General features: G+C 37.5%; 1 protein-coding gene across 1 annotated transcript; it reads right to left on the bottom strand.

The window, feature by feature from the left end:
- Positions 1 to 10,906: 10,906 nt before the first annotated feature.
- On the bottom strand, positions 10,907 to 23,356 carry LOC113091490 (CD209 antigen-like protein C). The gene is made up of 5 exons (XM_026257052.1): positions 22,923 to 23,356; positions 22,249 to 22,425; positions 11,809 to 11,936; positions 11,160 to 11,281; positions 10,907 to 11,051 (listed from the first exon to the last, which is right to left on the bottom strand). The coding sequence occupies exons 1-5, from the start codon at positions 23,092 to 23,094 to the stop codon at positions 10,907 to 10,909; spliced, it is 744 nt and encodes a 247-aa protein (XP_026112837.1). The 5' UTR covers positions 23,095 to 23,356.
- Positions 23,357 to 27,241: the final 3,885 nt, after the last annotated feature.

The following is a 27,241-nucleotide window of genomic DNA, read 5'->3' on the forward strand; positions in this document are numbered from 1 at the left end:
GGGGTGATGGTCTCTCGCTCTGATCAGTGAATGTCAGTGCTGTGCTATACGGGAGCACGCGCTCTTCCGGGAGAAGTGCCCTTAGGACCCAAATAAGGAAATTCCGCTCCATCTAACGTCACACAGACCCATACTCGAAAAAAACCGGAAGGAGATTTTTTGGAACAAAAATACTCCTTCAAACGTTCAACTTAATTCTTGAAACTTTGTCCATGTTTAGCATGGGAATCCAACTCTTTAACAGTGTTAAACTCAGTATGCATGAAATGGCATTTCACCCCCCCTTTAAGCAGATATGTTGGACTAATATATGAATAACACATATACAATCAATGAAACTTGTATAGACATAAGAGAAGATACCAGAAAACAGGCGAAACAGACCCTCCATACCTATTGATGCTGAAGTCATGCTAGGTGGTGGGACATTTGTAGGAGCAAAGGTCAGACCAAACTCCTCCATGATAACAAGCAAGGTGTTTGGTGGGGGCCTGCTTGTTGTAGGCCTGGATCTTTCTTGGCCTTGCTGGTTCCTTTTTGTCCTTTTTGTCTGGCTTTTGCTTCCAAGATGACCATAATCAGATCTGCTTTGCTGCAATTCTTAACCTCAGCCTGATATATCTGTTGGTTATTTCTTTTTTTGCATATCATGGCATGAAGGAAGCCTATTGTCCAAGAGCCTACCCTCTCTCTCCAGCATATCCATGGCATTTGGATCCATAAATGAGCCACTGGTCCTAGTTCGGAATAGCTCCTCAATTTGCCGGACTAAATCGAAGGCCTCTTGTGACGGCCGACAAAGTACACCTGACTTGAACTCTTTCAGCTTCAGTAAAACACTGTGCTTTCTTTCAGGACTGTCATCATTGTGCTTAATTGCACTTTGGTAACCCTCACAAATCTTGGAATATTTAATCACTTTATGCACGATGTAGCCTGTAAGGTGGTAGAGAGCACTGATCTCAGTATTTGTGAGGTCAGGAGCAGCTCTTCGTGCCATCAGCTCCTCCACTTTGAGGCCAGGACTTGGAAGTGACTGCTTTGTGTCCAGGAAGTCTGCCAAAAGGCTATTGTCATCCTCCTGATAACTTCCTGTTTTCACAGTCGCAAGAAACTGCCCAACTGATATTGATTTCAGTGCCTGTTGAAACTCTACTGGAGTTGGGACTGGATTCCTCTGTCTTATGCAGCTGAATAGGTTTTCAAGTCAGTCTTGGGTAAACCTGCTGGTCAACACAAACGTGTCCCTGGGCCAGCATGTTTTGCTGTATTGATAGAATTGAAGGTGTTGCCATCACAATTCCTGTTTGCACAGGCTTCCAGCTACCCGTTCGTCCAATCTTCAGCCCATGGAAGAGTTGGATGGTGTCCTGAAGGAACTTGATGGCCTTTTGGTACTCCTCGATTTTGTGTGTGTTGAGTGCCAATTACTGGGCGGCGAGAGGACATGATGTCAAACCAGTGGTCGACCTGCTCTAGAAACCATGCTGTGGTCTGGTAGGTGGGTGGTCTATGTTCCTGCTCCACCATGTATTTCAGGCCTGCACTGTTTGCCTTGCTAAAGATATTCATTGCAGGGCCCACCTTCATCTTCTCAAAATGACTGGGTTAAAGGGTTTTACTTGTTAGATTTGGAGCAATTTTTAATGTCATCCCCTCTTGAAAATCCACCAGATCTTTCAGTGGACCAATGGAAACTTCATTGAAGAAGAGTTTCTCCTTCTCTACCGTATCCGGAGGAATTGTGAACGTCTGTCCACGGACCAGGGCACTCTTCAAGTTCTTAACAAGATGTGGAACGTCTTGCATAAAGTATAACCTCCTGTCTGGTCTTGCAGGATGTGTGACAGATGTTTTGTTGTGATCCATGCCAAATGCCTTCCACATTGCCCGATTAGGGCTGCCCATGTCAGTGGTGATGTTAACCACATGAAGCCCTATGGAAGCTGCCTTCTCAACAATGTTGAGGACAATAGGCTTATAGGTTGCCCCATTAGTGGAGTTACTGCTGTAATGGTAAGCCAGTACTTGCTTCCATCATGTTGTTGTTCCTGCCAACATAAAAATGTAAGCATGCGTTGCCATTCCTGTGTGGTCAGGTAATGTCACGTCTCCATAAAGCTTCCCACTTCCCAAGTACAGCTCCACACTCTGTGTAATTGCCATTTCATCAAGTGTCAGCACACACTCCCTCTCCATCTCTGTCAGGCTGTCAACCTTCAGCTTTAGCATGTCAAATACATCATCTAACACTCCTGGCTCAATCTTTATATGCTGCAGTCTTCTTTGCAGTGTTCTGATATCAGGTAGAGGAATCTCCATGTCTTGAAGCAGTCTGTAGCCTGTTGAGCCGGTGGCAAAATGCAGTTTTATGGCCTTTTTGACTGTAGTGTTTCCCCATCTCATGCCCCTCTTACTCTTTATACTGATCACTTTTATCTGATCTTTAGAAAAAATTGTAGCAAATTTCTTTTCCATGACTAGGACAGAATTAATTTTTTCCTGTTGTTTTAGAGCTCCCTCTGCCCTCCTTGTCTTATTTCTTTGTCTTTGTTCACTTGACTCCTGCACACTGGCACCTGGCTCACTGACACCTGACTCTCTGGCACCTGGCTCCTGGTATGTCCCTCTCAATTTGCTCACAGTGTTCTCCTTCCTTATCCTCTCTTCCCTCACTTACCCTTCTCTCACTTTCCTCACTTCCTACCTCAACTTCTGAAATGATGATATGGCATTGTTAGTGTTACATGGAGAGTGTACAGGCTAGTCATTGTAGTAAGAAATATTATTTAAAGTTTGACTTCACATTATTCATACCGAAGTTCATTTTAGGACAATATGTGTGGTCACAGGCCACTGCGTGAACTGGAGGTTCTGTGGTTCTTCTCACGGCAGGACCCTTCCGCCTCTTGGGCTCAGGGCGATGCATAAATATGGTTTGAACAGTGTCAGTTTTCAATATCAGATTGTGTTTTTTTGTCCTTGAGAATTGCTCTCCCTCAAAATGTGCCTGCAGAGTTACTTATGGGGTTGTTTTCCCCACATTTTCCAGATATTACATCATAATTGTTAAATCACAATTTCATTGCAGTCTTGTACATATTAGACTTTGAACCTTGATCCACAAGTGAGATGTCCAAATGTGCATTACAAGCATAACTTACTGCACACAGTTTTCTGTTGTTGTAATCTTTTGTTACGGTCAGGTTGCTTCTGCTGACTTGGGCTAACCATTTCTTTCTCCTGTCGCCATCTTTTGGGAAACCATACATCTGGATACCTTTCTCGGACCGATTGGTGCATCCAAATGCCACACAGCCAACCATGGTAAGAAAATCAGTCTATAAAAGTTAGATGTTGTGATCAGTTTTCAGGAAAGTGTGCCATCAAACCCTCCCACCTCTTCCTAACCAACTCCACCTCCTCTCTCCTCCCAAATCTTTGCACTTCCAATACTGTAGTTCCTACAACTCCATTTTCCCCTATTGTCTCTTCCTGGACTCCTGTGACAAAAGCCAGTTCATTACAGGACCAGGGAAACATTTAATTCTTTACTGTGGTATAGAGCCAAAATAACAGAAATCTGGACTGACATCCAAATAAGTATGGACATAACTATAGGTGTGTGCTTTCACTTCTTTCTCTCAATCCCATGAATTTTTTTAGGAAACATAGGCTTTCAATGTTTATTTAATCTGTCCTTCAATATATTAACCTTAACACTGTTTCCTCTTTCTTGACCACTCCCAGTTCTGTCCAGCTGCAATGGGCTTGAATGACTTGAATGACTCATGACCAGAGATGTATAAAGTACTAAAGACCCATACTTGAGTAAAAGTACAAGTGCTCTATCAAAAAAGTCACTTGAGTAGAAGTTGAAGTGCTCTTTAAGCACCACACTTAAGTAGAAGTACTAAAGTATTCAACATTTTTTGTACTTAAGTATTGCAAGTAGTCTATTTTAAAATTTACTACTCAAGTACTGAAAGTAAAAGTACAAGTATTGTGTTATGTAGTTATTAAAGAAAGTAAACAAAAGTTTGAACATATTGTTTTTACTATTTCAAATGATTAACCTAAAGTACAATCACAATTCCTTTTGACTGTAACTTTTTGTAAACAAAATTAAAGGGTTATTTCGCCCAATTTGCAAAATTATGTCATTAATAACTTACCCTCATGTTGAAACATGTAAAACCTCCGTTTATCTTTGGAACACAGTTTAAGATATTTTAGATTTAGTCCGAGAGCTCTCAGTCCCTCCATTGAAGCTGTGTGTACGGTCTACTGTCCATGTCCAGAAAGGTAAGAAAAACATCTTCAAAGTAGTCCATGTGACATAAGATGGTCAGTTAAATATAAAAAAATAGCAAAAACTACGACTTTATTCAGCATTGTCTTCTCTTCCGTGTCTGTTGTTAGACAGTTCAAAACAAAGCAGTTTGTGATATCCAGTTAGTGAACGAATCATAAGATGTAACCGGATCTTTTTGAAACAGTTCACCAAATCGAACTGAATCATTTTAAACGGTTCGCATCTCTAATACACATTAATCCACACATGACTTAAGCTGTTAACTTTTTTAATGTGGCTGACACTCCCTCTGAGTTAAAACAAACCAATATCCCGGAGTAATTCATGCACTCAAACAGTACACTGACTGAACTGCTGTGAAGAGAGAACTGAAGATGAACACCGAGCCGAGCCAGATAATGAACAAAAGACTGACTCGTTCTCGAGTCAAGAACCGTTTACGAATTCGTGTCCGATTCGAGATCCGAGTTGATGATACTGCGAGTTGATTGATGTGTGATTCAGCGTGAAGCAAACCAACACACAGAGCGTTGAACCGAACTGATTCTTTTGGTGATTGATTCTGAACTGATTCTGTGCTAATGTTATGAGCCCAGGTAAACCGAAGGCTTGCAATCATCGCCAATGGCGTCATTACGTCGAGCGCAAAAGAACCGGTGAACCGTTTTATTCAACTGGTTTATTGAATCGAACTGTCAGAAAGAACTACTGGTGATCCGGATGTTCACCGATGCTACTGGTACTTGACTCGTGAACGAGTCATTATCTGGCTCGGCTCGGTGTTCATCTCTCTCTTCACAGCAGTTCAGTCAGCACGCGCAGTCATCATTGAGCGAATCGCTTGATTCGCTCAATGATGTGCCAGCTTCATCAAATCTGCCATCTACAGTTCGGGCAGTGGTAATGTGGGTAACGAGTAACGATGCAGCACATAACAAAAATAACGGAGTAAAAGTATTAAACTCAGCGAAAATATGTACTGAAGTAAAAGTGGAAGTAGGGGGAAATAATAATACTCTAGTAAAGTACAGATACCGCCTTTTAGTACTTAAGTACAGTAGTGAAGTAGTTCTACTTCGTTACTATACATCTCTGCTCATGACCCAGTCTCCTCTGGGGCCTGTAACATGGTTTGCTTCTGGTAATGGAATGCTCTCACCCAAAAATTCAAGTAACTATTGCATTACTTACAGCTTCCTTGTTGGAAGTCAAGCGAGTCTCTTTGAAGAACGAACATTCAAGGAAAATGTATCTACCCTGTCGCAGGATGTAATGTTTAATTAAATGTTTTGTTGAATGCAATTGATTGCCTTGTATATTTTTCACTGTTGACATTTTTTCTTGACTTAAACTGAGCAGCTTCTGGCATTCATTGATATTCACTTGTTGTGCATGTGTATACAGTATATTTATGTGAATGGGTCTTAATATAACTTTAGGATGTTAGTAATTATGACCATAGAAGCACAAGAAAAATATATATAGCACACATATATATATGTGAGATATATATAAGAGCTGGGGGGTGAAAACTTTTGGAATTTGAAGATCAATGTAAATTGTACTTAATTTGTGTACCGGGAAACATACAAGTATCTTTTGTTGCTTACGAAGGGCAGAACTAAATGGAAAAAAATTATATTTCAACAAAATAAGACAAATTTGGTCATCTTCATAGGGCCCTATCTTGCACCCAGCGCAATTGACTTTGTACACCGACGCATGTGTCATTCCTATTTTGCACCCGCGCAAAGCGCGCTTTTCCCTCCACAGAAGCACGTCGCTAAACTAGTGAATGAACTTGCGCTCCCTGGGCGGATCAGCGCAAAAAAAGAGGCGTGTTCCGGCGCAAACAATCCCTGGTGCTATTTTGCTGTTCCATTAAGCAATTGCGCCACTGACCAGAAAAAACCTGGTCTAAAGTCAGTGGCGCGTTGCGCGCTGTTCATTATGCTATTTTAAGGGCGCATGTTTGACCTTAATGTATATAGCGTGCACAACGCGCATACACTTTGCTCATATAATCTACACAGATTTTTATTAAGATTCATAAATTGTTACACTAAAAAAATATTAACACATGAGATGACGGAAATCATTGTGGTGTGTCACGAAGATGTGAAAAAATAGGCATAAATCTTGCTTACAAATTATTCAGGCTAATTGTAGTAATTAAGGATCAGACCTGTTTGCCCAATAGTGGCAATACATATATGTATATAAGGACATTTGACAAATTGGTTTGTCCGTCAAGAACCAGGAAAAAAAATCGATGAAACAGTTGTGGCTATTTCCTCCCACGCCTGTTTAACCGACGCTATTTTGGGTGGGTTTCTCCCATCCCCATACAACACAATTTCTCTGTCTTTCACTGCTCTTACAAGAACATCAGTCTCCTCGGCTGTGAACCGCTCCTGGCGTGCGCCTGGTAAATACGCCATAATAATAGCAATCCATAATGGAACTTGCGCACCTGCTTTTAAAGGGAATGTTGGATGACGCTCCGATTGGTTTATTTCACGTTACGCCCAAACCACACCTATGAATAATGAAGCTACTTCAGACCCACCCATTTTAGATTTGCGCCGGGCGCAAGAGCCATTTATCCCGCCGGGAAAATAGCAACAGCGCCGAGACCCGCCCACAAACTTACTTGCGCTTCGCGCTTTGACACTTGCGTTTCAGATCGTTTAAATAGGGCCCATAGTGTTCAAAAGTTTTCACCCCCAGCTCTTTATGCATCTTGTTTCCTTCTGGAGCATCAGTGAATGTTTGAATCTTTTTAAATAGTTGTGTTTGAGTCCCTCAAATGTCCTCAGTGTGATAAGGTGCAGCTCAAAATCATAAAGTCACTGCTGGAAAGGGTTCAAATATGCAAAGATGCTGGAAAACTGAAGAATCTGCAGGACGTTAAAGATTTTTCTGAAGAACGCTGCTCAGTTTAACTGTTCAGAACAAACAAGGGACTCATGCACAACCATCACAAAACAGAAAGACAGTTGAGGATCATCAGGTAACAGAACACAGTATTAAGAACCAAGGGTTCCCAAACTTTTGAGTGGGGTTATTTTAGTAATTTCAGCAATTTTTTTGTCTTGTGGACTAAATGTTAATATCTTTTATGCACAATATCTTACTCAGGACAGTACTAAATAAAATATAACATGCATTTAGTATGATCTCTCTTATTTTTTGAAAATTACTCATATTTTCACAGATTCTGCAAGGGGTGCCCAAACTTTCGAGCCCCACTGTATATATATACTGTAAATTATTATACCTTATCGGAGCAGGCCCCTTTTCCCTCCAAAATTAAACGCACACAAAAATTAATTAAATTCAAGGGGTTTTATTGGCATAAACATTATAAGAATATTTCCAAAGCATCAAAAAATTTTTTTTAAATACACACAATATATACAGTAATATTAACGTTAACAGAACTGGGTGAGGAACAGCCAAACTCAGCTAAAAAAAAACATACCACGGCAAGACGCAGCAATCATCAGTTATCATCTTTTTGTTGTTGTTTTAACTAATTACTCCTCATTGTCAGTATTAAACACAAAATAATCACTTAATCCGATGTTTTTAAATAAAATAGCCTTGACAGCCTACTTACTCTGGAACTCCTAGTTATTTTCGTAAGGTTGTTTCACCAAAGCTAACTTGATTAACAGTTCATGCTCTTAATTTCACCATTGTTTTATTAACAATAAATCGTTATAAACTAAAACATATTTTAACATAAAGAGTAACGTTAGCTCTGTGCTTATCATTAAACTTACCTTACAGCGATGTGTGATATCCTCATCGTCAGACATCCACGGAGAAAAGGCATTGGTCAGGTGGGAGAAGAGGGTTCAGTGCAAGTACACCCGGCTGCAGCCTGCACCTACTCTGATTGGTTCGATCGTCTTTCCTAGACTTACTTGATAGGTAATGTGTGCGTAGTTGGTGTAGAATGGAGAATGCTGTTTAAAAAGCTAAAAACGCCGTACACGTTTACAAAGCCTTTACTATGATGCAGTTTTTTATTGTTAACTTGAATCACTATGTCTGATTTATTGAATCAAGAGATGTTAGCTGCTGCAAGTTTACTCTTCTCGACCAGATTAATTCACAAATGAATCATCGGGACATTCTAAAGCACGCTTAATGTGAAAGTACGTGGCTTTATGCATTAAAACAGTGTTTTAAAAAGACCAAACTCAGTAAACAAATTAATAATAAAGCATTCTATTCACAGACAAGCAGATATGAGCCCAGAATAAGAACAAAAAAGTCTGTAAATAAAATGTGTTATTAAAAATGTTTACTGAGTTTGGTCTTTTTAAAACACTCTCAATATCTGACAGTGGCTGTGAGACTGCACTAAAATAAGAGCACAATTATCATGAAATTGTGTTCGTTACTATAGCAACGGTTTACAGGTATGTCCTTTCAGAATCATCACTGGCCGATAGAAATAAAAGTTTATATTTATATTTATATTTTCCTGAAATAAAGGGGAGAAAAAGTCTATGTTTTGCAGTGTAGTAATGAAAATTAAACGTTTCATAAAAATTGAATTGGCAGACACATTAGACTATTGCAGTGTCATTTATCAACTGCATGATGAATAATTATATGTAACAATAATTGTCTTGTCATGCTATATAATTTAAAACAGTAATGATACACCCCTTTCATTTTCCTTTCTCATACTGATGATATGAAATCATTCAGCAGCCCAGACATTCACTGCACGCTTGTTTTCTGTCTGGTCTACATTAATGCGCTGCTGGTGTTTCATATGCAAACAGTCAAAGTCCTCAGACCCAGGGATATGATTGGACAAACATTTTATAGTTGACATAAATACATTTATACCCTTAAACTTAATGATTGCTGTCTGGATGTGAAGAGATTTTCAACCAGCATAAAAATGTTTTTGAACAAAAATCATTGTCCCTTCCTTTAATACAAACATAGTTTAATTCTGTATACAAAGTAGGCAGTGGAAGATAATCGTAGCTTGCAGGGAAATTTGCCATTTTTAACAGTAAAATTAATAATACAAAAGTGTTTATTACACTGTACAATGCTGCGTTTGCCTTATAATTTTTATACTTTTTTAAGAACCTGGCTCACCGCTAGCGAGCTGCTTTAGTAAAAAAAACTAATGGTGAGAAATGTGCATTTAAAGTCGTAAATATAAGTGGAATATATAAAAGTATATTCCATATATGTGTCAATCTTCCTGTTGCCAGCAGGTGGCGCTATCATTATAATGGAATATTGGCCTTCAGATGTGTTCAGGCCAGGACTCTTATCAAACATGTGAAGTTTGGGGAAGATTGAACATTTTATGCCTGAGTTACAACAACTTTTCTTGCTGTGGCGAGACATCAAAATTTGTCATGGTGCCTTGGATTCACCCTTTAACAAAAACTCATGATCTCCACAATTTAGCATTGCACAGGCCTTTAGATTAGACTGACCACAAAAAAAACATTAATGTCTTACTATTTCTAGGAGTAGTTTGTCGCAGCGTAAAACATGTCACTTCCTGTTGCCAATAGGTGGCGCTATGACTATAACTGAATATGGGCATGTAGATCTGTTAAGGGTAGAAGTCTTATCAAACATGTGAAGTTTGGGGGCAGATTAGACATTGTATGTCTGAGTTACAGCAACTTCCTTTTTCATGGCAAAACATCGAAATTTGTCAGGCCGCCATGGACTCGCCCTCTAACGAAACCTCAAGATCTTCGCAATTTAACATCGCAAAGGCCTTTAGATTAGGTATAACAAATTTGGTGTTGATCTGAATAAATCAATGACCATTAATAAACATGTGAAAACAGTCATTAGCACAGTTTGTCTGTTTGTGTGTAAAGACGTCAGGGGCTTGTTCATCTGGTGTTGAAACCCTTTGATGTTTGATTCGCTTCAGGTTGTTACATCAGAAGTTCAGACTTTAAAGGAACTGTTAGTCATTTTGAGGTAAAATCTAGGCTTTGCAGTGCAAGCAATTTTTGCTTTCACTAGCATAAAACAAACATAGTGATAACGTTAGACCATATCCTGATTTCTACAGTCAGACTGTTGTTCATATTCTCAGTCAAACATTAGAAGCTGTTTATGTGATTTTTCATTTATATTCATCTTCACGTGGTTCAGGAAATAAACCAGTTTTTGAAAACAAGTAAATCATGTTTATTGTCATACTGTAATTACAAAAAAGCTGCAGGAGTCACATTTCACATCAAACTTTACTGATGTACTGAGTAATACTCCTAAAATCATGATCATTTTGGTTATTTTTATGAATATTTCTATTATATCAGAGTATTACTGATTTTATTTCAGTCTGTAGAAACATCGCTGTTGTTTTTCACATTCAGATTTTAGTTCAAATCTAAAAATTCAAAACAAAATGATTTTAAAATGTTTTATATGAAAATTGTAATATTACAATGTTTTTTTCTATTTATTTTGTATTTGCTTTTACAGAATAACCTAATTAATGTGCCATAAAAAAAACAGGTAAAATTACTGACATTTATCCGTTCATGATGTATATACGTACTTTTTTATTATAATGTATCATTTAAGGATACTCTTCTCACAGATCCATTTAGCCGTATCATTACATTTAGTATCAAACCATCCTGATGAATGAGTGTTAGCACAGTCTTCATCTGTTCCCTGATTGCTTTTCTGATTGTTTGGCTCTCCAGACGCCCAGAACCTGCATCAACAGATCAGAGTTAGATCAGAGCTGCTTTCTGTGAGATATGATACTGACTGAGACAATCATTTATTAGATAATAATCAGTTCAGTTCAGTGATTTCTCACCCAGAGGTGATGTTGATGTTGATGTTGCTGCCATCAACCCATTTCCATCTGTCCTCCTCTTCAACATCAGTCAAACCAATCCAGAAATGACCAGAACCAACAGAAATATTCCCCACAAAATCCTGAGAAGAGAAACAATAACATGATTATAACACAAGCAAAGACACATTTCAGCACATTCTCTTTAATTTAAAAACTAAACACCACTCACACACGGGTACACACACACACTCTCTCTCTCTCTCTCTCTCTCTCTCTCTCTCTCTCTCTCTCTCTCTCTCTCTCACTCACTCACTCACACACACACACACACACACTCTCTCTCTCTCTCTCTCTCTTTCACACACACACACACACACACTCTCTCTCTCTCTCTCACACACACACACACACACTCTCTCTCTTTCTCTCTCACACACACACACACACACACAGACTCTCTCTCTCTCTCTCTCTCACACACACACACTCTCTCTTTCTCTCTCACACACACTCTCTCTCTCTCTCTTTCACACACACACACACACACACACTCTCTCTCTTTCTCTCTCACACACACACACACACACACACTCTCTCTCTTTCTCACACACAGACTCTCTCTCTCTCTCTCTCTCTCTCTCTCTCTCTCACACACACACACTCTCACTTGTTCCTCTCTGTTGTTGATGATGATCAGATCTGTTCCTCTCTCTCTACAGTATCTTCTGCTCTCATTCCAGTTCTTCTTCTCAGAGGAAATTAAGTAAAGACTGGATTGATGACACTTCCATCCATCTATAAACACAGATAAGCAGAGGTGGGTAGAGTAACCATAAACTGTAATCAAGTAAAAGTACTTCTGGAAATATCTACTGAAGTAAAAGTACTAGTCTTGAATAGTTACTTGAGGAAGAGTAAAAGAGTATCAGATAAAAAATCTACTCAAGTAGTTAGTTACTAGTTACTTTGGGTCATATATACAGAGCCTTTTTTTATTTAGATATATAGATAAAATGTATGTAATGTATGTGTGTGTGTATAAATGTATATATTTCATCAGCATTTACTCCAATTTATGAAATTTATTATAAAACCCTGTCTGTTTACTTAAGTAACAGATATAGGTGTCATGCCATAACATATTTAATATGACTGACTTTATATTAAATGTGAATTTAACATTGAAAGTTAATGTGATATAAAAATTGCTACTAATCTTTCATTGTTCAGAAAGAGAGCAAATAACATTTACATAAAGATCATTTTGACTGACAGTCTAGATTAAAATCACTGAAACTGTTAACACTGTGAAATCAATATCTTAATTATAGATTCGTACACACATCTGCACTTTGTTGTTTCTGACGAGAGAGAATTCGCCAGAAAGAGGTCTCCAGTCAGTGAGCAAGTGAAGGAAGCACCGGCATTTTAGCAATGACTCATCTGAACACCTCTGATTGGTCATTGCATTCATAAGCTCAACAGAATCTTGTGTGATTGGTTATAATGCACAGCGCTGTAAAAACGCGTCTGTCTCTGGCTGTCATGGCGCGGTAGAGATGGCGCCGTGGAAAGAGCAAGGTCTGGGTCCAAATGCAGGGAAGAGGCACTTTATTATAACGAGAACTGTGGAAGATTTTTATTGGTGTGATCAGGATGAATCTAGTCACATATATGCATATGTGTCTTATTCCATTAGAATCATATAGCCTTTGTGTGAAAGGAATGTGCCTATGTCTGCAAAAAACATCCTGACCACCACAGATAGGAAACTCTTTTCTTTACCATAGCAAGTCTCAGGAAACATCTGGAAAAACATGCAATGGGCTTCTTTTCTTTACCATAGCAAGTCCCTAGGGAGGTATCAAATTTGCAAGCATAAGGAAAAGACTATTTGGAAACGCCCTGTATAGGGTATATAATGAGATGCTACCTAGCATTCGGGAGATCTTCTCGCAGAGATTATCTCGGCTTTGTTTCTCTCTGAAATAAAGTCTATCTACTGTGTGATTCCTCAGATCCATGGCAGACAAAAATACACTACAGAACAAAAAGGCCAACACGGCAAAAACAAAACAGAAACAATCACCAGGAACAAGCCGAAATACACGAGACAAGCACGAGAAACCTATGTAAAACAACTGACATTACAATAATCCAGGCAGGCAGACTGGTGTGTGAGACAAAACTATATACTAGTGAACAAATGGGGAACAGCTGTGTGTGTGAGTAACTGAACAGGTGTGCAGAGTTAACCAGGTAATGAGTCCGGGAGCAAGGGAGAAACACAGGTGGAGCAACTAAACAGTAATGAGGTGACAAGGTGGGCGGGGTCAGAAAAGTACAGGAGAGAGCACATGGCACCAAATAAACACAACACTCACAGAAGAAAGACAGAAGACAGTGACACTGGCTCAGCGCCAGCCAGCAAACACAGATCTGAATTTAGCAGCTGATGATATGACTCGCTGAACGTTCTCGCACCGGTTGTATTAATATTAATAAAATCTTAATCGGCTATTTTTTGTCTTTTGGAAGCTGCATTCAGCTTGACTCCCCTCTGTTATAAGCCACACACGTACAACAAACTAATGTCACATTGGTATCGTGTACTGTAATCGAATGTAGCCCAGTTATTACCTGTTAAACAGTAGACAGCGCACGCGGTGTTCTTCTAATAAAGATCTTCATCACTAGCAAATAGCCTTTGCAGATTTGCTTTCAATTCAGTGCAGTTCCATAGCCACGTTTTTAATGCTGCTGATGTTAAATGTTACAACTCTGAGTGAACTGCTTCAGTAGCTCAGCGCGTGCGGCAGGGAACTGAACGACTCATTCAAACTGATTCATGAACTAATTCACTCGTTTGCGATTTGGTTTGATCAAGCCTTTGAACAAAATTGACTCGAAAGAATGAATCATTCGCGAATGGGCATCGCTCATTGTCCAGAGAAAAGTGTTTGGAATAAACTGAAGCATTTATAACATTTATGGCATTAAGATAAAGTAACGAGAGGAGCGTCGCCCACAGTAACGAAGTATAAGTACAGATTTTTTCCAAAAAATTTACTCAAGTAAAAGTACCCATCTTTCAATATACTCCAAAAAGTATTAGTTACCCCAACAAATTACTCAAGTAAATGTAACGAAGTAAATGTAACTCGTTACTAAACACCTCTGCAGATAAGCCATCCCTTGTGAAATATAACTACACTAAAATGCATTTGAAATACATAGTACAAATACATTTACATATTTATGTACTTAATAAAAATACACTGCAATTATACTTTTGGTATTTTAAACTGGTAAACTTAAAGTCTGCTAAACTGGAACAACTAACTCTGTACTTTATTACTTTGAATTGTGCAGAACTAGTGCTGAAGTGCAACTAAAGATACACTGAAGTTTATTTGATTGTGTTAAAGTGGGACTATAGCAATTATACTTCAGCTACACTTGAAATATCTTGCATTTAAAGACATTAAATATTATTCAGAGATCATACAATCCTCATCAACAGTGACATTTAAACACACTGAAGGCTTAATATTGTGAGATGTGCATTGTGCACAAGTAGCACTACAAATAAAGCTGAAATAATGTTTATATCAGTAAGTCTAGAGTGATGCATAAATATGTCAATAGATTTGAACTATTCTTAATATGAAATAAATATACTTTTAATATATATATATATATATATATATATATATATATATTTTTTTTTTTTTTTTTTTTTTTTTTTTTTTTTTCTTACTAGGGCTTGAACTAAATTTTAATCTAAACCAATTTAAAAAGGTTATTTTTTATTACTTGTACTAGTAGTGTATATGTTATTATAGTGGAGCAGCGATATAATTGATATAAGTGATATAATCGTTCAGTTTTTGATACAAGTGTGAAAATTGGCATGAGCAGTCTCCATGGGTCACTTGACCAAAAAATTGTCCGAGCCACTTGAAATTTCAAGATGGCGGCCATTTTTCAAGATGGTCGACACCTTAGTGGAGCAGTTAAGTGATATAGTGGTTTATTTGGTGATACAAGCATGAAAATTGGCATGAGCAGTCTCTAATGGTCACTAGACAATAAGCCACAGCTGCTTGAAATTTCAAGATGGCGGCCATTTTCAAGATGGCCACCACATCAGTGGAGCAATTAGGCTTAAGAAATCATTTAGTTGGCGATACAAGCATGAAAATTGCCATGAGCTGTCTCAGAGGGTCATTTGACAAGAAACCGCCCAGTGCAACATAACATTTCAAGATGGCGGCAATTTTCTGGATAACTGCCACCCGCCATGTGGATCTTTATATAATAAATTGTTTCATAGAAATGTATTGGGTTCCTCAAAAGACTGTCAAGAGAGCTAGTTTGACTGTGTTTTGTCTTGACTCCTCACCCATGACCTGTCCAGTTTGGTAAAGCCTGTCAGGAGTTGCATCCCACCGGCATAGCTCTCAGGGTTCATTGAGGTACACAAGCCCCCTTACCACGACAAGGTAACAGTCACAAGGGAGTTTATTTATTTATTTATTTATGTTAACTAACAATGGGCTAGGTGCACAAGATAGCGCCGGTGAGCTTCAGCGACGCGAGTGTGTGCGTACTTATTTCCTGTCTTGCGACGCTCGCATTGACTGTAAGGGAAACTCACATACGAAACTTTGCTATATGTATATAATTAATGATTTTCAAATTTAACAGCGGATAGTGGTATATCAAAAACATGGGGAAACATCCTCCCTAGGTTTTGCGTACCTCTGTGTGGAAATTAATCAAGATACAACTCGGAGATTGCTTTATTCTTCTGTTGATTATGCAGATCAGCGTCAGGTCAGGTCCACAGGGATTTCATCTTTCAAACACAAACCACTCAAATATGCAATACTTTTCATTTTCGAAGAGCTGGTTTTGTTCTGACTGTTATGTAAGATCAATGTTTCTGTCTGTCAAACAAGACGCACAGATTTCTGATAAAGCATGTTTTATTAACTTTATTTGATAACATAATTCATAACTAACTGTACAATTAAGCGTAATATAATTATGATAGGTTTGCATTTAATAAAAGACTGCTGTTTGCATTCATGTGTGTTTTTATCTGTTTGTTTTGTGAAAGATCTGCAGCATAAATCATTATCTGTCTATGAACAGCCCTGTATATTGTTATTCTTTTGCATTAATTATCAGATTAAACAGATATTGAAATTAGTCATGTATTTTTTACTGTGTAAAATAATAAAATATGTTGTAAAAAAATGATGAAACAGACTTGTGTACAATTGAGAAATTGATACTTCTGAAGATAAATCGCAGCCCACGTCTCACGAGGTAAATATTTAATAAAAAAAATAATAATAATAATACTAACAATTTCGAGAAATAAGTAATTAATTACATTTACATATTTGGTAAGATAAAAATACATTATATAGCTGCGTATACACACCATGAGTTCAACTTTCATCTCGTGAACAGTAGGGAACATTATTGTATTTAATTAATTCACCAGACCCAAACATACACAAGTTTCAAATCCACTGGCTCAGTTAACATTTATAGTATAGTGATAATAGCAGTGTATATTTTATTTGCATTTGAAGTGCTATTATAAATCCTGTAAACATATAGAAGTTAATATTTGGACTTCTCCGGTTCTCTGCACTGACTTTAAGCACAACAGGAAATATCTACGCACACACTCGCAAGACCGGAAATCCAAGATGGCGGAGATATGCAACTAGCCCATTATTAAACATGTCAAATTATTACTGAGAGGTGGGTAAAACAAAAAATAAGATTAATAAATTAGCACAGTTGTGGTGTTGTATGGAACAAACAAATAATTGGAGAAGGGTATTCCTGCACAACCGGAGGCTGCTGTTTCAGGACCGCAGCTTTAGGACCCTAGTTTTTTGTGACAGCGCCACCTACTGTACTGAATCAACACTAATTAAAGATGGACGACGTGGACAGCAATCAGACTGTGAGTACCGATATTTAATGAAGTTTTATTTTATAATGTTTAAACGGTGCAAAGTTTACATAGTGAGAACTGCTACCTATGAATTAATAATTAATTCCCACAAAATTAAGTATTTGTGAGCTAGTTTTATTAATTACTACGATGTTAATTCGTGGCTATGATTTCATAAATTATAATTGTGTTTTAATGACGAAGTATTATAAGTGAATCTAGCCTGCACATTAATTAAACTTATCAGATGACAAGAGCCTGGTTGATGTAAGGTTTGTAAGATTTACCTCAGCTTAATGTATTAGTGTGAATACTGGCTTAATAGTCGTTGTTTTACCATATTTATTTATAAAATATATTTCATAATTAAACTGCACTGACTGCCTAGTTGCACTGTGTTAGCCTGTTGTTTTGGCATTGTTTTGCAATGATGAATGAGGTGTTTGGCAATTTTAATAGTTTGTTACAATTTGGCCTAATCTGCAGGTCTACTCCACATGCAGTCCATTGCTATCATGTGTTAGTTTCTGTCATGTTCTGCATGGCCAATATGAAGTGATTTTATGGATTTAGTTAGGCTCATTGTAGGACAGATGATTAAAAAAGGCACTAGGGATATTTTCATGATCTCAAAAAATTCTTGATTATATATATATATATATATATATATATATATATATATATATATATATATATATTCCATTTGAATATGTTAAAGGGGGGGTGAAATGCTATTTCATGCATACTGAGTTTTTTACACTGTTAAAGAGTTTGAAATTTATGTTTGAAGGAGTATTTTTGTTCCAAAAAAACCTCTTCCGGTTTGTCACAAGTTTCGGAAAGTTTTTTTCGAGTATGGGTCTGTGTGACGTTAGATGGAGCGGAATTTCCTTATATGGGTCCTGAGTGCGCGCTCTTCTGCCGGAAGAGCGCTCGCTCCAGTATAGCAGAGCAGAGAGAGGCTGAGCACAGCCTGATCAGAGCGAGAGCGTCGCGAAAAGTCACAAAAGAAGTGTGTTTTTGGTTGCCAGTGCAAGACAACCCTGCACAGATTACCAAAAGAGAAACAGCATTAAGGGACCAGTGGATGGAGTTTATTTTTACAGAGCATCAACGGAGTTGTGCAAGTGTTTTTGTTTGTTCCCTGCATTTCGGATTGCACATCGTTTATTTCTTAAGGATAATGCAGTCCCAACGGAAAAGTGTCACGATTGTGTGTTGGAACCGCATGCGGTGAGTAAAACTGCTTCAAATATCTCTGTGTTGTTAACTTAGCTATCAGCGCGTAAGCACATCAAGTAAACAACATGCGATGTTGTCATCAAACTGCACTTTCCACATGTACAGTTAAAAAAAATAAAATAAAAAAAAAGACGACATAAAGTAAAACTTAGTCATTTTCCAAAACCGCTAAGCAAATATATACAGTTTCAGTATATACCACATAGCATACCGCCTTTGCTGATGCTGCTCTTGTTAAATTTCAGCCTCTGGATCTGTGTCACAGCTTCCACATGCTCTCAACTCAAAAGCCTACTGGCGCTCGTGATTCTTTAGCTCCGCCCACACGTCACGCCTCCAGCCGGTCGTGTTTTTCCGGGAAAAATCGGTACAGACTATCTTTCTCTTATAAATATAATAAAAATAAAGACTTTTTGGAGTTATGAAGGATGCAGTACTACTCTATAGGTACTCAAGATTAACAGGATATTGAGTGAAAACGAGCATTTCACCCCCCCTTTAAACAAATGTTTCTTATTTATCTCTTTGTCTCTCGCTCTCTCTTTCTCTAGAGTTGAAGCCTACAGCCATTCTATCCATGCAGCAACTGATGGAAAAGGGGTTCACTTTGGTGCTGTTGTGATGTTATCACAAAAATGACACACACACACACACACACACACACACACACATATATATATATGTCTTGTCTTGCCTTTCAACAACTTTTAAAATATTGGCTGTTGTTTAGTGACTCCATACGCTGATTCCAACTTTAACTTACCTGATAATCAGCTAATTCACATACTAAGATAAACATCAATTTTACAAATTTGATATTTCATTTATATTTTGTGTGAATTCATGTTTAAATTTAAAATTGTGACTCAAAGCACACTTATTAATTAACTTCTGCTGCATTTTGAATCAAAAATCACATTTAAAAACAAATACTACTGAGATTAATATATTGATGCTATATACAAAGTAACATGACTGCAAACTAAACCAACAGGGTACTAGAACTGCGGTCCTGAAACTGCAGCCATCGCTTTATCGTCCAGTATGGTAGGTGGCGCTGTCACGAAAAACTAGGGTCCTAGAACTGCGGCCTTAGATCAGCGGTCCTGAATCTGCAGCCTCCGGTTGTGCAGGAACGTACTATTGAAAAATTGAGCAATGACTAATACTGAATGTCAATAAGAACAGATCCAAAGGCAACAGCGATTCTGGCTCACAGCCGTGGAACCATGACAAACAGAAAGTATCTCAAACAATACTAAGGAACTAAACTGAAAATGTCACAGTGATAGTCTGGTGACAAAATAAAACATGATGCGCCAATGTGGCAAGGGGAAGCCGAGCCATAGGCCTACACCGAAAACAGGACTAATAGGCAAATAGGTTCAAGCAAGGGCAACCACATAGGCATGTGTAACTGATTCCATATCTGAAGCACTTATACCTTCCAGTACATGCCTTGTTGCACCCACATTTGGTCAACTCCCAAAACTTTCTGCAATGGGTGGAAGTGGAGTCCAGAGGACTTTCCACTCTTCGTCCTTTTTAACCCATCCCCAGTCGGATGAGGCCCGGCATTTGTGGATGTCACTTCAATGCCTGTCCCCACACGTATCCAGACTCATAAGAAGCACGTTTGGCATGCTCTTTGACTGCTGCTTGAGTTGCTGGGATCAAGTCATATTGTCTTTTTGTTTTCTGGCAAAGAGATCAAGCCTGGCCTCTTGCAAATGTTTTTGAGACCTAATCACACACGTCCCATGTTTTCCAGGCAGACTTCTTTGATTTGCCATGAAAGGATGACACAATGTCACAACCACTGAAGGCATGGAAGAAGAGGATACCACATGTTTTCTCTGGTCCTATGGCTGAAACCACCTCATCTATAGGGATCCATCTTGTCTTTTCTCCTTTGCCAAACGACACCCACATTTTCTCCAGGCCAAGTTGCATCAAAGACGGCATAAAAGAAGTGGCTATGATTAAAATGTCTGTGTCATTGGCATCAATCATCAGGGATTTGGGTCCTTGTTTCACTGCCATGTCTGCAGCAAATAGGCAGAAGGTTTATCCTTTTACCACCTTTTACCAAGCACTTTGATGTAGGGGATACAACTATGTTCATGCCTTAACCCTACATTTAGTGCGATCGTTCATCCAATGCCATTTATATCCTGTGTGATCTGTACACCATACGGTTAACTAAAACCCCATTAATCTTGGCTCGGCTCTCCCGTACTGGCACAACCTGTCAATTCAGGTGCGGCTATCTAACTATTTTGGGGTTGATAAGACAGCATTTGGGATACTAACTTTTGCAATTAGCTGACATTGAACCCCACTCTCAGTTTAACAGCAGTGAAATACAGTGTTTTGAATAACGGCATTTAAAAGAACGGCGTTAGGTAACGACGTTATTTTTTCAGTAACGGGGTAATCTAACCAAAACACACACACATGCTACACAGAGATTCGCAGCATCAGCAGAGATGGCGAGTCAGGAGCAATCCGATGAAAAGTTGGCATTTTCAAGGTGGAGATATAAGCACTACTTCAAATTCATTGTGGTCAAAGGCAAGAACGTGCATGTAATGTGTACAAGTAATTTGTGACACGCATCTATAAAGCTAGTGGCCAAAAACACTTACAAAGATAATACTTAAAGTGCAGGATAAAACTCTTGCTGTCTGATGACGTGCAATAAATATCGAAAGTTATGTACGAACACCTGTCTGTTCTACTCATTTCAACTGACTTGTGAAAACTGCAAAAAAAAAAAAAAAAGAGTACAAATTCTCTGACATATAGCTAATTTTTTTTTTTTTTTTTTTACAGTAACGCAAATAGTTACTTTCCCTGGTAACTTGTTACTTTTATTATAGAGTAATTCAGTTACTAACTCAGTTACTTTTTGGAACAAGTAGTGAGTAACTATAACTGATTACTTTTTTTAAATAACGTTCCCAACAGTGGTGAAATATCACCAGTGTGCCCTGGTAGTGCAGATATTCACTCTTGTGTAATCTATCTTTAATCAACAAATCAACACAACGGTATTTTGATGCGTTAAAAGTTGTTCTTTAGAATAATCTAAAACATATAAAATAAAATGACACCAAATCATCCTTAATGAAAAAGAAAAAACAATACATTTCTATCAGAAAAAATTTATCTTTTGAGGATCCAGGGATCGGCCATCTTGAAAATAGAAATTTCTAGTGGCTGCGAGTGTTTTCTTGTCAAGCAACCCTTAGAGACTGCTCATACCAATTTACAAGCTTATGTCACTAACTAAACAACTATATCGCTTAACTGCTCCATTTAGGTGGTGGTAATCTTGAAAAATGGCCGCCATCTTGAAATATCAAGTGGCTCGGACAATTTTCTTGTCAAGTGACACATGGAGACTGCTGGTGCTTATTTTCATGCATGTATCATAAACTGAACGATTCTGCCAAACATAAGCACTTAGCCGCTCCACTATTATAGCGGTTTATAGTATTATTTATACATTTTTGTACAATAAATGACAGTATACTGTATTGTGTGTTCATATTCAATTTACAGGTCTTTTAACTTCTCTTTTTGAGTGCTTTTAATCTACTGCAAGAGCGTTTTACAGCTTATTGCTTAATTTCACTGTATCTGTTCACTCTGTTTATGTTGTATTCTGTAACAGACAATGACTTTCTCATATGAGGCCAAAGATTGATTATCACAAAAGATAATGTTTTTTCCCTAAATTATGATTAATCATTATAAACATAAAGCGCTAAAGAAAGGTCAATTACAAGCATAAGCTACACAACAGATCCAGGACAGTCCACTTTAAAATCTGAGTCTGCTTTAGATCAAGTTACCAGTTAGACTGAAGAAACTAACCCGCAAACTTCTTCTGAAGATCAATTCTCTCTTCTGTGAGGTTGGTGATCTTAGTCTGCAGCTGTTGTCTCTCTTGAATGAAGATGAAACACAACACTATGACTGCAGTCATCAGAAGAACACACATCAGTCCCAAACACACACCAGCGGCTCTGGAGATCGTCACACCATCACTTCCTGAAGAGGATAGATATGATGTTAGTCTCTTCACTTCCTCATATCATAAGACTCACATCTTCTGAAACATGTGAACTGTAGACTAACTTTAACGCTTGTCAGACGTTTATTAGTGTGGTTTTTGTTCTTGTGTTTTGTGAGTAAATGCAGAGGAACAGTTCACTCAAAAATGGTTTCCTGATTATTTACTCATCCCAGTTTCACTGTATATGATTTTCTTTTTTCAGCCGATTATATATTTTTGGTTTTGGAGGAAAACATGAACAGGTCTCAAAATAAACCTTTTCTAAAGGTCAAAAATCCATATTTGGCAACCTTTAAATTAATCTTCATGACCCTGGTTGACAAATAAGTGTCTTCTCTAGCAAAACAATCAGTCACATTTTCAGGAAAAAAAATAAAGCATTAACCACCATCAACAAATGGAGCATGTCAGATCATACTGGAGGACCTGGAAGAGAGAGAATAATCAGAAAATGTCCTTTAATCTCAGTTACCTGTGTGTCGAGGTGTTTGGGGATCTTCTGTGTTGAAGTCTTCTGTGTGTCGAGGTGTTCGGGGTTCTTCTGTGTTGAAGTCTTCTGTCTCTTTCTTATGTTTCATGTCTCTTACAGCCTCTGCACTGACGTAGATATCAACAATCCTTTCTGTTCGGTCTTCTGAGTCCATTATTGAATCTTTATCCGTGCTATATGACTGGATTCTTGTGGCGTTGAATCTGTGATATCTGTTCTGACTTTACCTCGTACGACGTTCACATATTCTTAGACATCATCCATGTTGTTTCTTCTTCTCTGCATATTTTCAGTTTTACCCTTTTCTATATTTTCATTTCCAGATTCAGTAAACTAACACTAGTTTCTCTCTCTGTAGTGGACTGTGTTGTGTTCCTCATCTGTTTGTGTGGCCAGTATTTATGCAGAAAGGAAGTGTTTTTACAGAAATACTTCAAGTATTTATGTCAAAGGGAACTTCAACTCACTGCATAAGGACACTGAAAATAAGTGTTTCAGCCATGTGGATTGTGTTCATGTAAACGTGGTTGAAGCACATGCATTAATTTTACAGTAACAGATGATGAAGTGTGATACAAATAAGACTTCATTAACTACATAAACACTTAAACTAGTCTAACACACACACACACACACACACATGCATACAGTTGGCATAGGGAAAAAAAAGTTTAAACTTAAGCAGTAAAAAGAAAAGAAACTAAGACATGAATCTATGGTACAATTTGATATTCAGCTGATCTACAGTCTGAAGGACACATCAGTTTCTTAGTTCAAACACACCTTTGTAAAAGATGCAAATGATACTTAATGTATCAATTAAAAAGGCTAAGTTTGATATTTGTGAGTCTCTACTGTTTGATAAAGAGTCCTGATGCACTTTGGGGCTCCAGTTTGTCTCTGCTGATGTGAATTGATGAGACCAGTTTGAATCTGAGGATCTTGATGAGTGAATAGTCAAGGCCGAAGCCTGGCACAAGCTTAGGGAGGTTTTAAGGCTCTTAGCTCAGCATCTTCCTGAATTCCTGAATCTAGAAGAACCGCCTGATCTGGTTATCAGTGATCTATATAGAGGGATGATGTCACACCCTCAGGATTTGAGTGAGCCAATGAGGAATGGTACCTTTATTATTTTTATTTATTTATTTGTGCAGTAACCATTCTGCTCAAAAGAAGTGGGCCGAAGCAAAAGAACTTATGAGCGCCTACCCCCAAAATGAATACAATAAAAAAAATCAGATTTCACAATAGTACAACACAAGGAAACAAAAAAAGAAATATAAAATAAATAAATAATAATAATGGATTATAGACACTTACAATAACTTATCATGTTAGAAATACCCCTAGTGACAAATCATTTCTTCTTCTCTATACTTAAAAAAAAAAAAACATGTTTATATTTATATTTGAACAGGTTGATATTTGGACATAGTTTCATCTCCATCTCCAAATTATTCCACAATTGTACCCCAGTAACTTTAGGGCTAAAACTTTTCAAAGTTGTACTGTGTTTCTGCTTCCTAAAGTTTAATTCATCACATAATTCATAACAACCAGTAAGTTCATGGAACCTTCTTTGTATCTGACTTGGTGACAATTTGTGTCTTGATTTAAATAGCATTTGTATTTATTGGAACTCATCAATGTCATAAAACTTCATGATCTTAGATTTTAAAAATAATGAGTTGCGTGATCCAAAAACCCAACTTTATTAATTAATTGGATAATTATTTTTTGCAGCTTTACTATAGGTTTTAATGTGCTTTAATAAGTACTACCCCATACCACAGAACAATAATGAAATGGGGCAAGATCAAAGAACAGTATAAAATATGCAAGCTTTGGTGTTAAAAATATGCTTTACTTTGACAATTACTGAAACATTTATTGATATTTAGTGATTAAATATTTAATATTAAAGTTCCAAGTAATTCTATCATCTATAATAACTCCAAGGAATTTAATTTCATGCACCCGCTCTATAACAACACCCTCTATCTGAATTGATTCCTGAACATTGAAATTACCATTGCCAAACATCATCATTTTGCTTTTACTCAGATTTAGTGATAATTTATTTTGTTTGAATTTATTGTTGAACTTATTAACACGTTTGAGTTCCAAAGTAACACTTTGACACTATGTGAAAATATTTATGTCTGCAAACAAAATTAATCTCAATATTTTAGATGTTTTACAAATATCTTTTATATACGTGTTAAACAATTTTGGGCACAGAATGGAACCTTGTGGGGAAACCACCCACAATTTCTTGATAACTTGACTGATAATCTCCTATTATCACACATTGTTTTCTATTTTTTAGGTAACTAGTAACCCACTGTAGTGCTACCCCTCTAATCCCATACTGTTATAGCTTATAAATTAATAAATAAATATCATAATTAAAGGTACGATTTGTAAGATATTTACAGTAAAATATCCAAAAACCACTAGGCTAGTGTTATATATTTTGTCCAGCTGATTACTAACAATATCTCTAATGTTTTAAACTACTTGTAAATCATGAGAAAATTCCCCTTCTAAACAGTGACACGGTGCAGTGCAGTCGCCTGTCAATGATGTTAGTTACCCTTTGTTCCCACCTTTACTGACATAGAAACCACATGACAACAGTGTCGTGGACAAATGCGGAAGTAGTGTCTAGTGTACGGAAAACCACTAGCTTGCTTCAAGCAGTTCCTTATTTACTTCTTCTTGCACGTTTTATGGTGGATTGTGTTACTTATTTATGGAACATAATTACTGTTTACCGTCTGCTGCTGGTTCGACAAGGACAGCTCCCGTAAACATAAACGTACGGGTCAACCAAACGACCCAAGAAAAGTTTGGGACTAGAGGAGAGAAAGAGCGAGGATCAATATCGGTGTTGCACTTTCTAAATGGAGAGAGCTTCGCAACAAACTTCAACTAGAAAGACATGCTGATCTCGCTTGTGTTTTACTCGACAGGTGATTTGTTTTGATTCTTATCTTTATAGAAAACATATGCTATTATAACGACCAACATTATGGGGCAGATAGACGTCAAACGCAGGGCAACGTATCTCTAGATGCGCGCGAGGACGGGTCAGATCCATTGTCTGATCGCATCTTTGCATTAATTTTGTATGTAATCTACTCGTGCAAATCGATGAACCCGCATTTGAAAATTATGACATCAAACCCAACATTTTTAAAACTTTACCCCATCCGTTAAATCCATGATTTATCTTTCCGTCTGATTGATGGCAGTCAGCTGTTTTGTAGAAGACAACAAATCCCATCATTCCACACTCCTTCTTAGCGTCATCAAACCACGCGATTGTTATTGTTTTGGTAGTGCGCCCTCTAGTGGCAGGTCCTACAACCTGTACCTTTAATGTGTCGAATGCTTTACTTTGGTCAATAAATAACCCTATTGCATTTTCCTTGTTGTCTACAGCATTAGTTACTTCCTCAATTAAATCAAAGAGTGCATGCGAAGTTGAACAATTATTCCTAAAACCAAACTGATTATCTGAGAGTAATTTCTTTCTTTCAATAAAGCTATCAAGTCTTGAATTGAAAACCTTCTCTAAGAATTTTGAGAATTGCGGTAAAAGTGAAACAGGCCTACCTGTACCTTTTGGAGGGAAGTTTTACAACTCTTTGTCTCTAGTCTGGTGTCTTGCATATAAAATTAGATTGGGCGGTTCAAGAGAAGAATCTTTAAGATTCTTATGAAATTAATGTGTTGCATAGGAATCAACATATAATATACACTCTCATTTAGATCATGAAACTACGAACTCATAGATACCAAACATCATATAGATGAGGTTATATTAACTAGTGATCCATCATAAGCATGTATAAAACATATACAATACACAAAACACAATATACAAGAACAGTAACAGCATACACAATGCATGAAAGTATGTGAATTAGAGTCCCTTTTATGTGCATTTTGTGTTTGTTTTTAGAGACTTGAGTTAAGAGTGGCTTAGCCACATTTTTGGGCGTCGTCAACCTAGTGTTATCAGAAAGTGTCCCTTTGGTTGCTAGGGGAACCAGAGGCCTGTTCTGTCCATTTTTAAGTGATGGCTTCCTTTTGGTTAGATGAGGAGGCGTTAGATATTATTTGTTAAATGTAACCAATAGTTGTGTGTCTTATCGGTCCAAATGCTACAGCTGGCAATGTGTACATTTTACTTTGCAAATCAAAACTCGATTTATTCTTCTGAAATTATTATTTCCAGTATACATTAGGAAAAATAATGAGATAACACTGAATGAGATTTGACAGGTGCATAA

This window comes from Carassius auratus, unplaced genomic scaffold, assembly GCF_003368295.1.
Source record: "Carassius auratus strain Wakin unplaced genomic scaffold, ASM336829v1 scaf_tig00214203, whole genome shotgun sequence".
In the NCBI taxonomy this organism is placed as follows: Eukaryota; Metazoa; Chordata; class Actinopteri; order Cypriniformes; family Cyprinidae; genus Carassius; species Carassius auratus.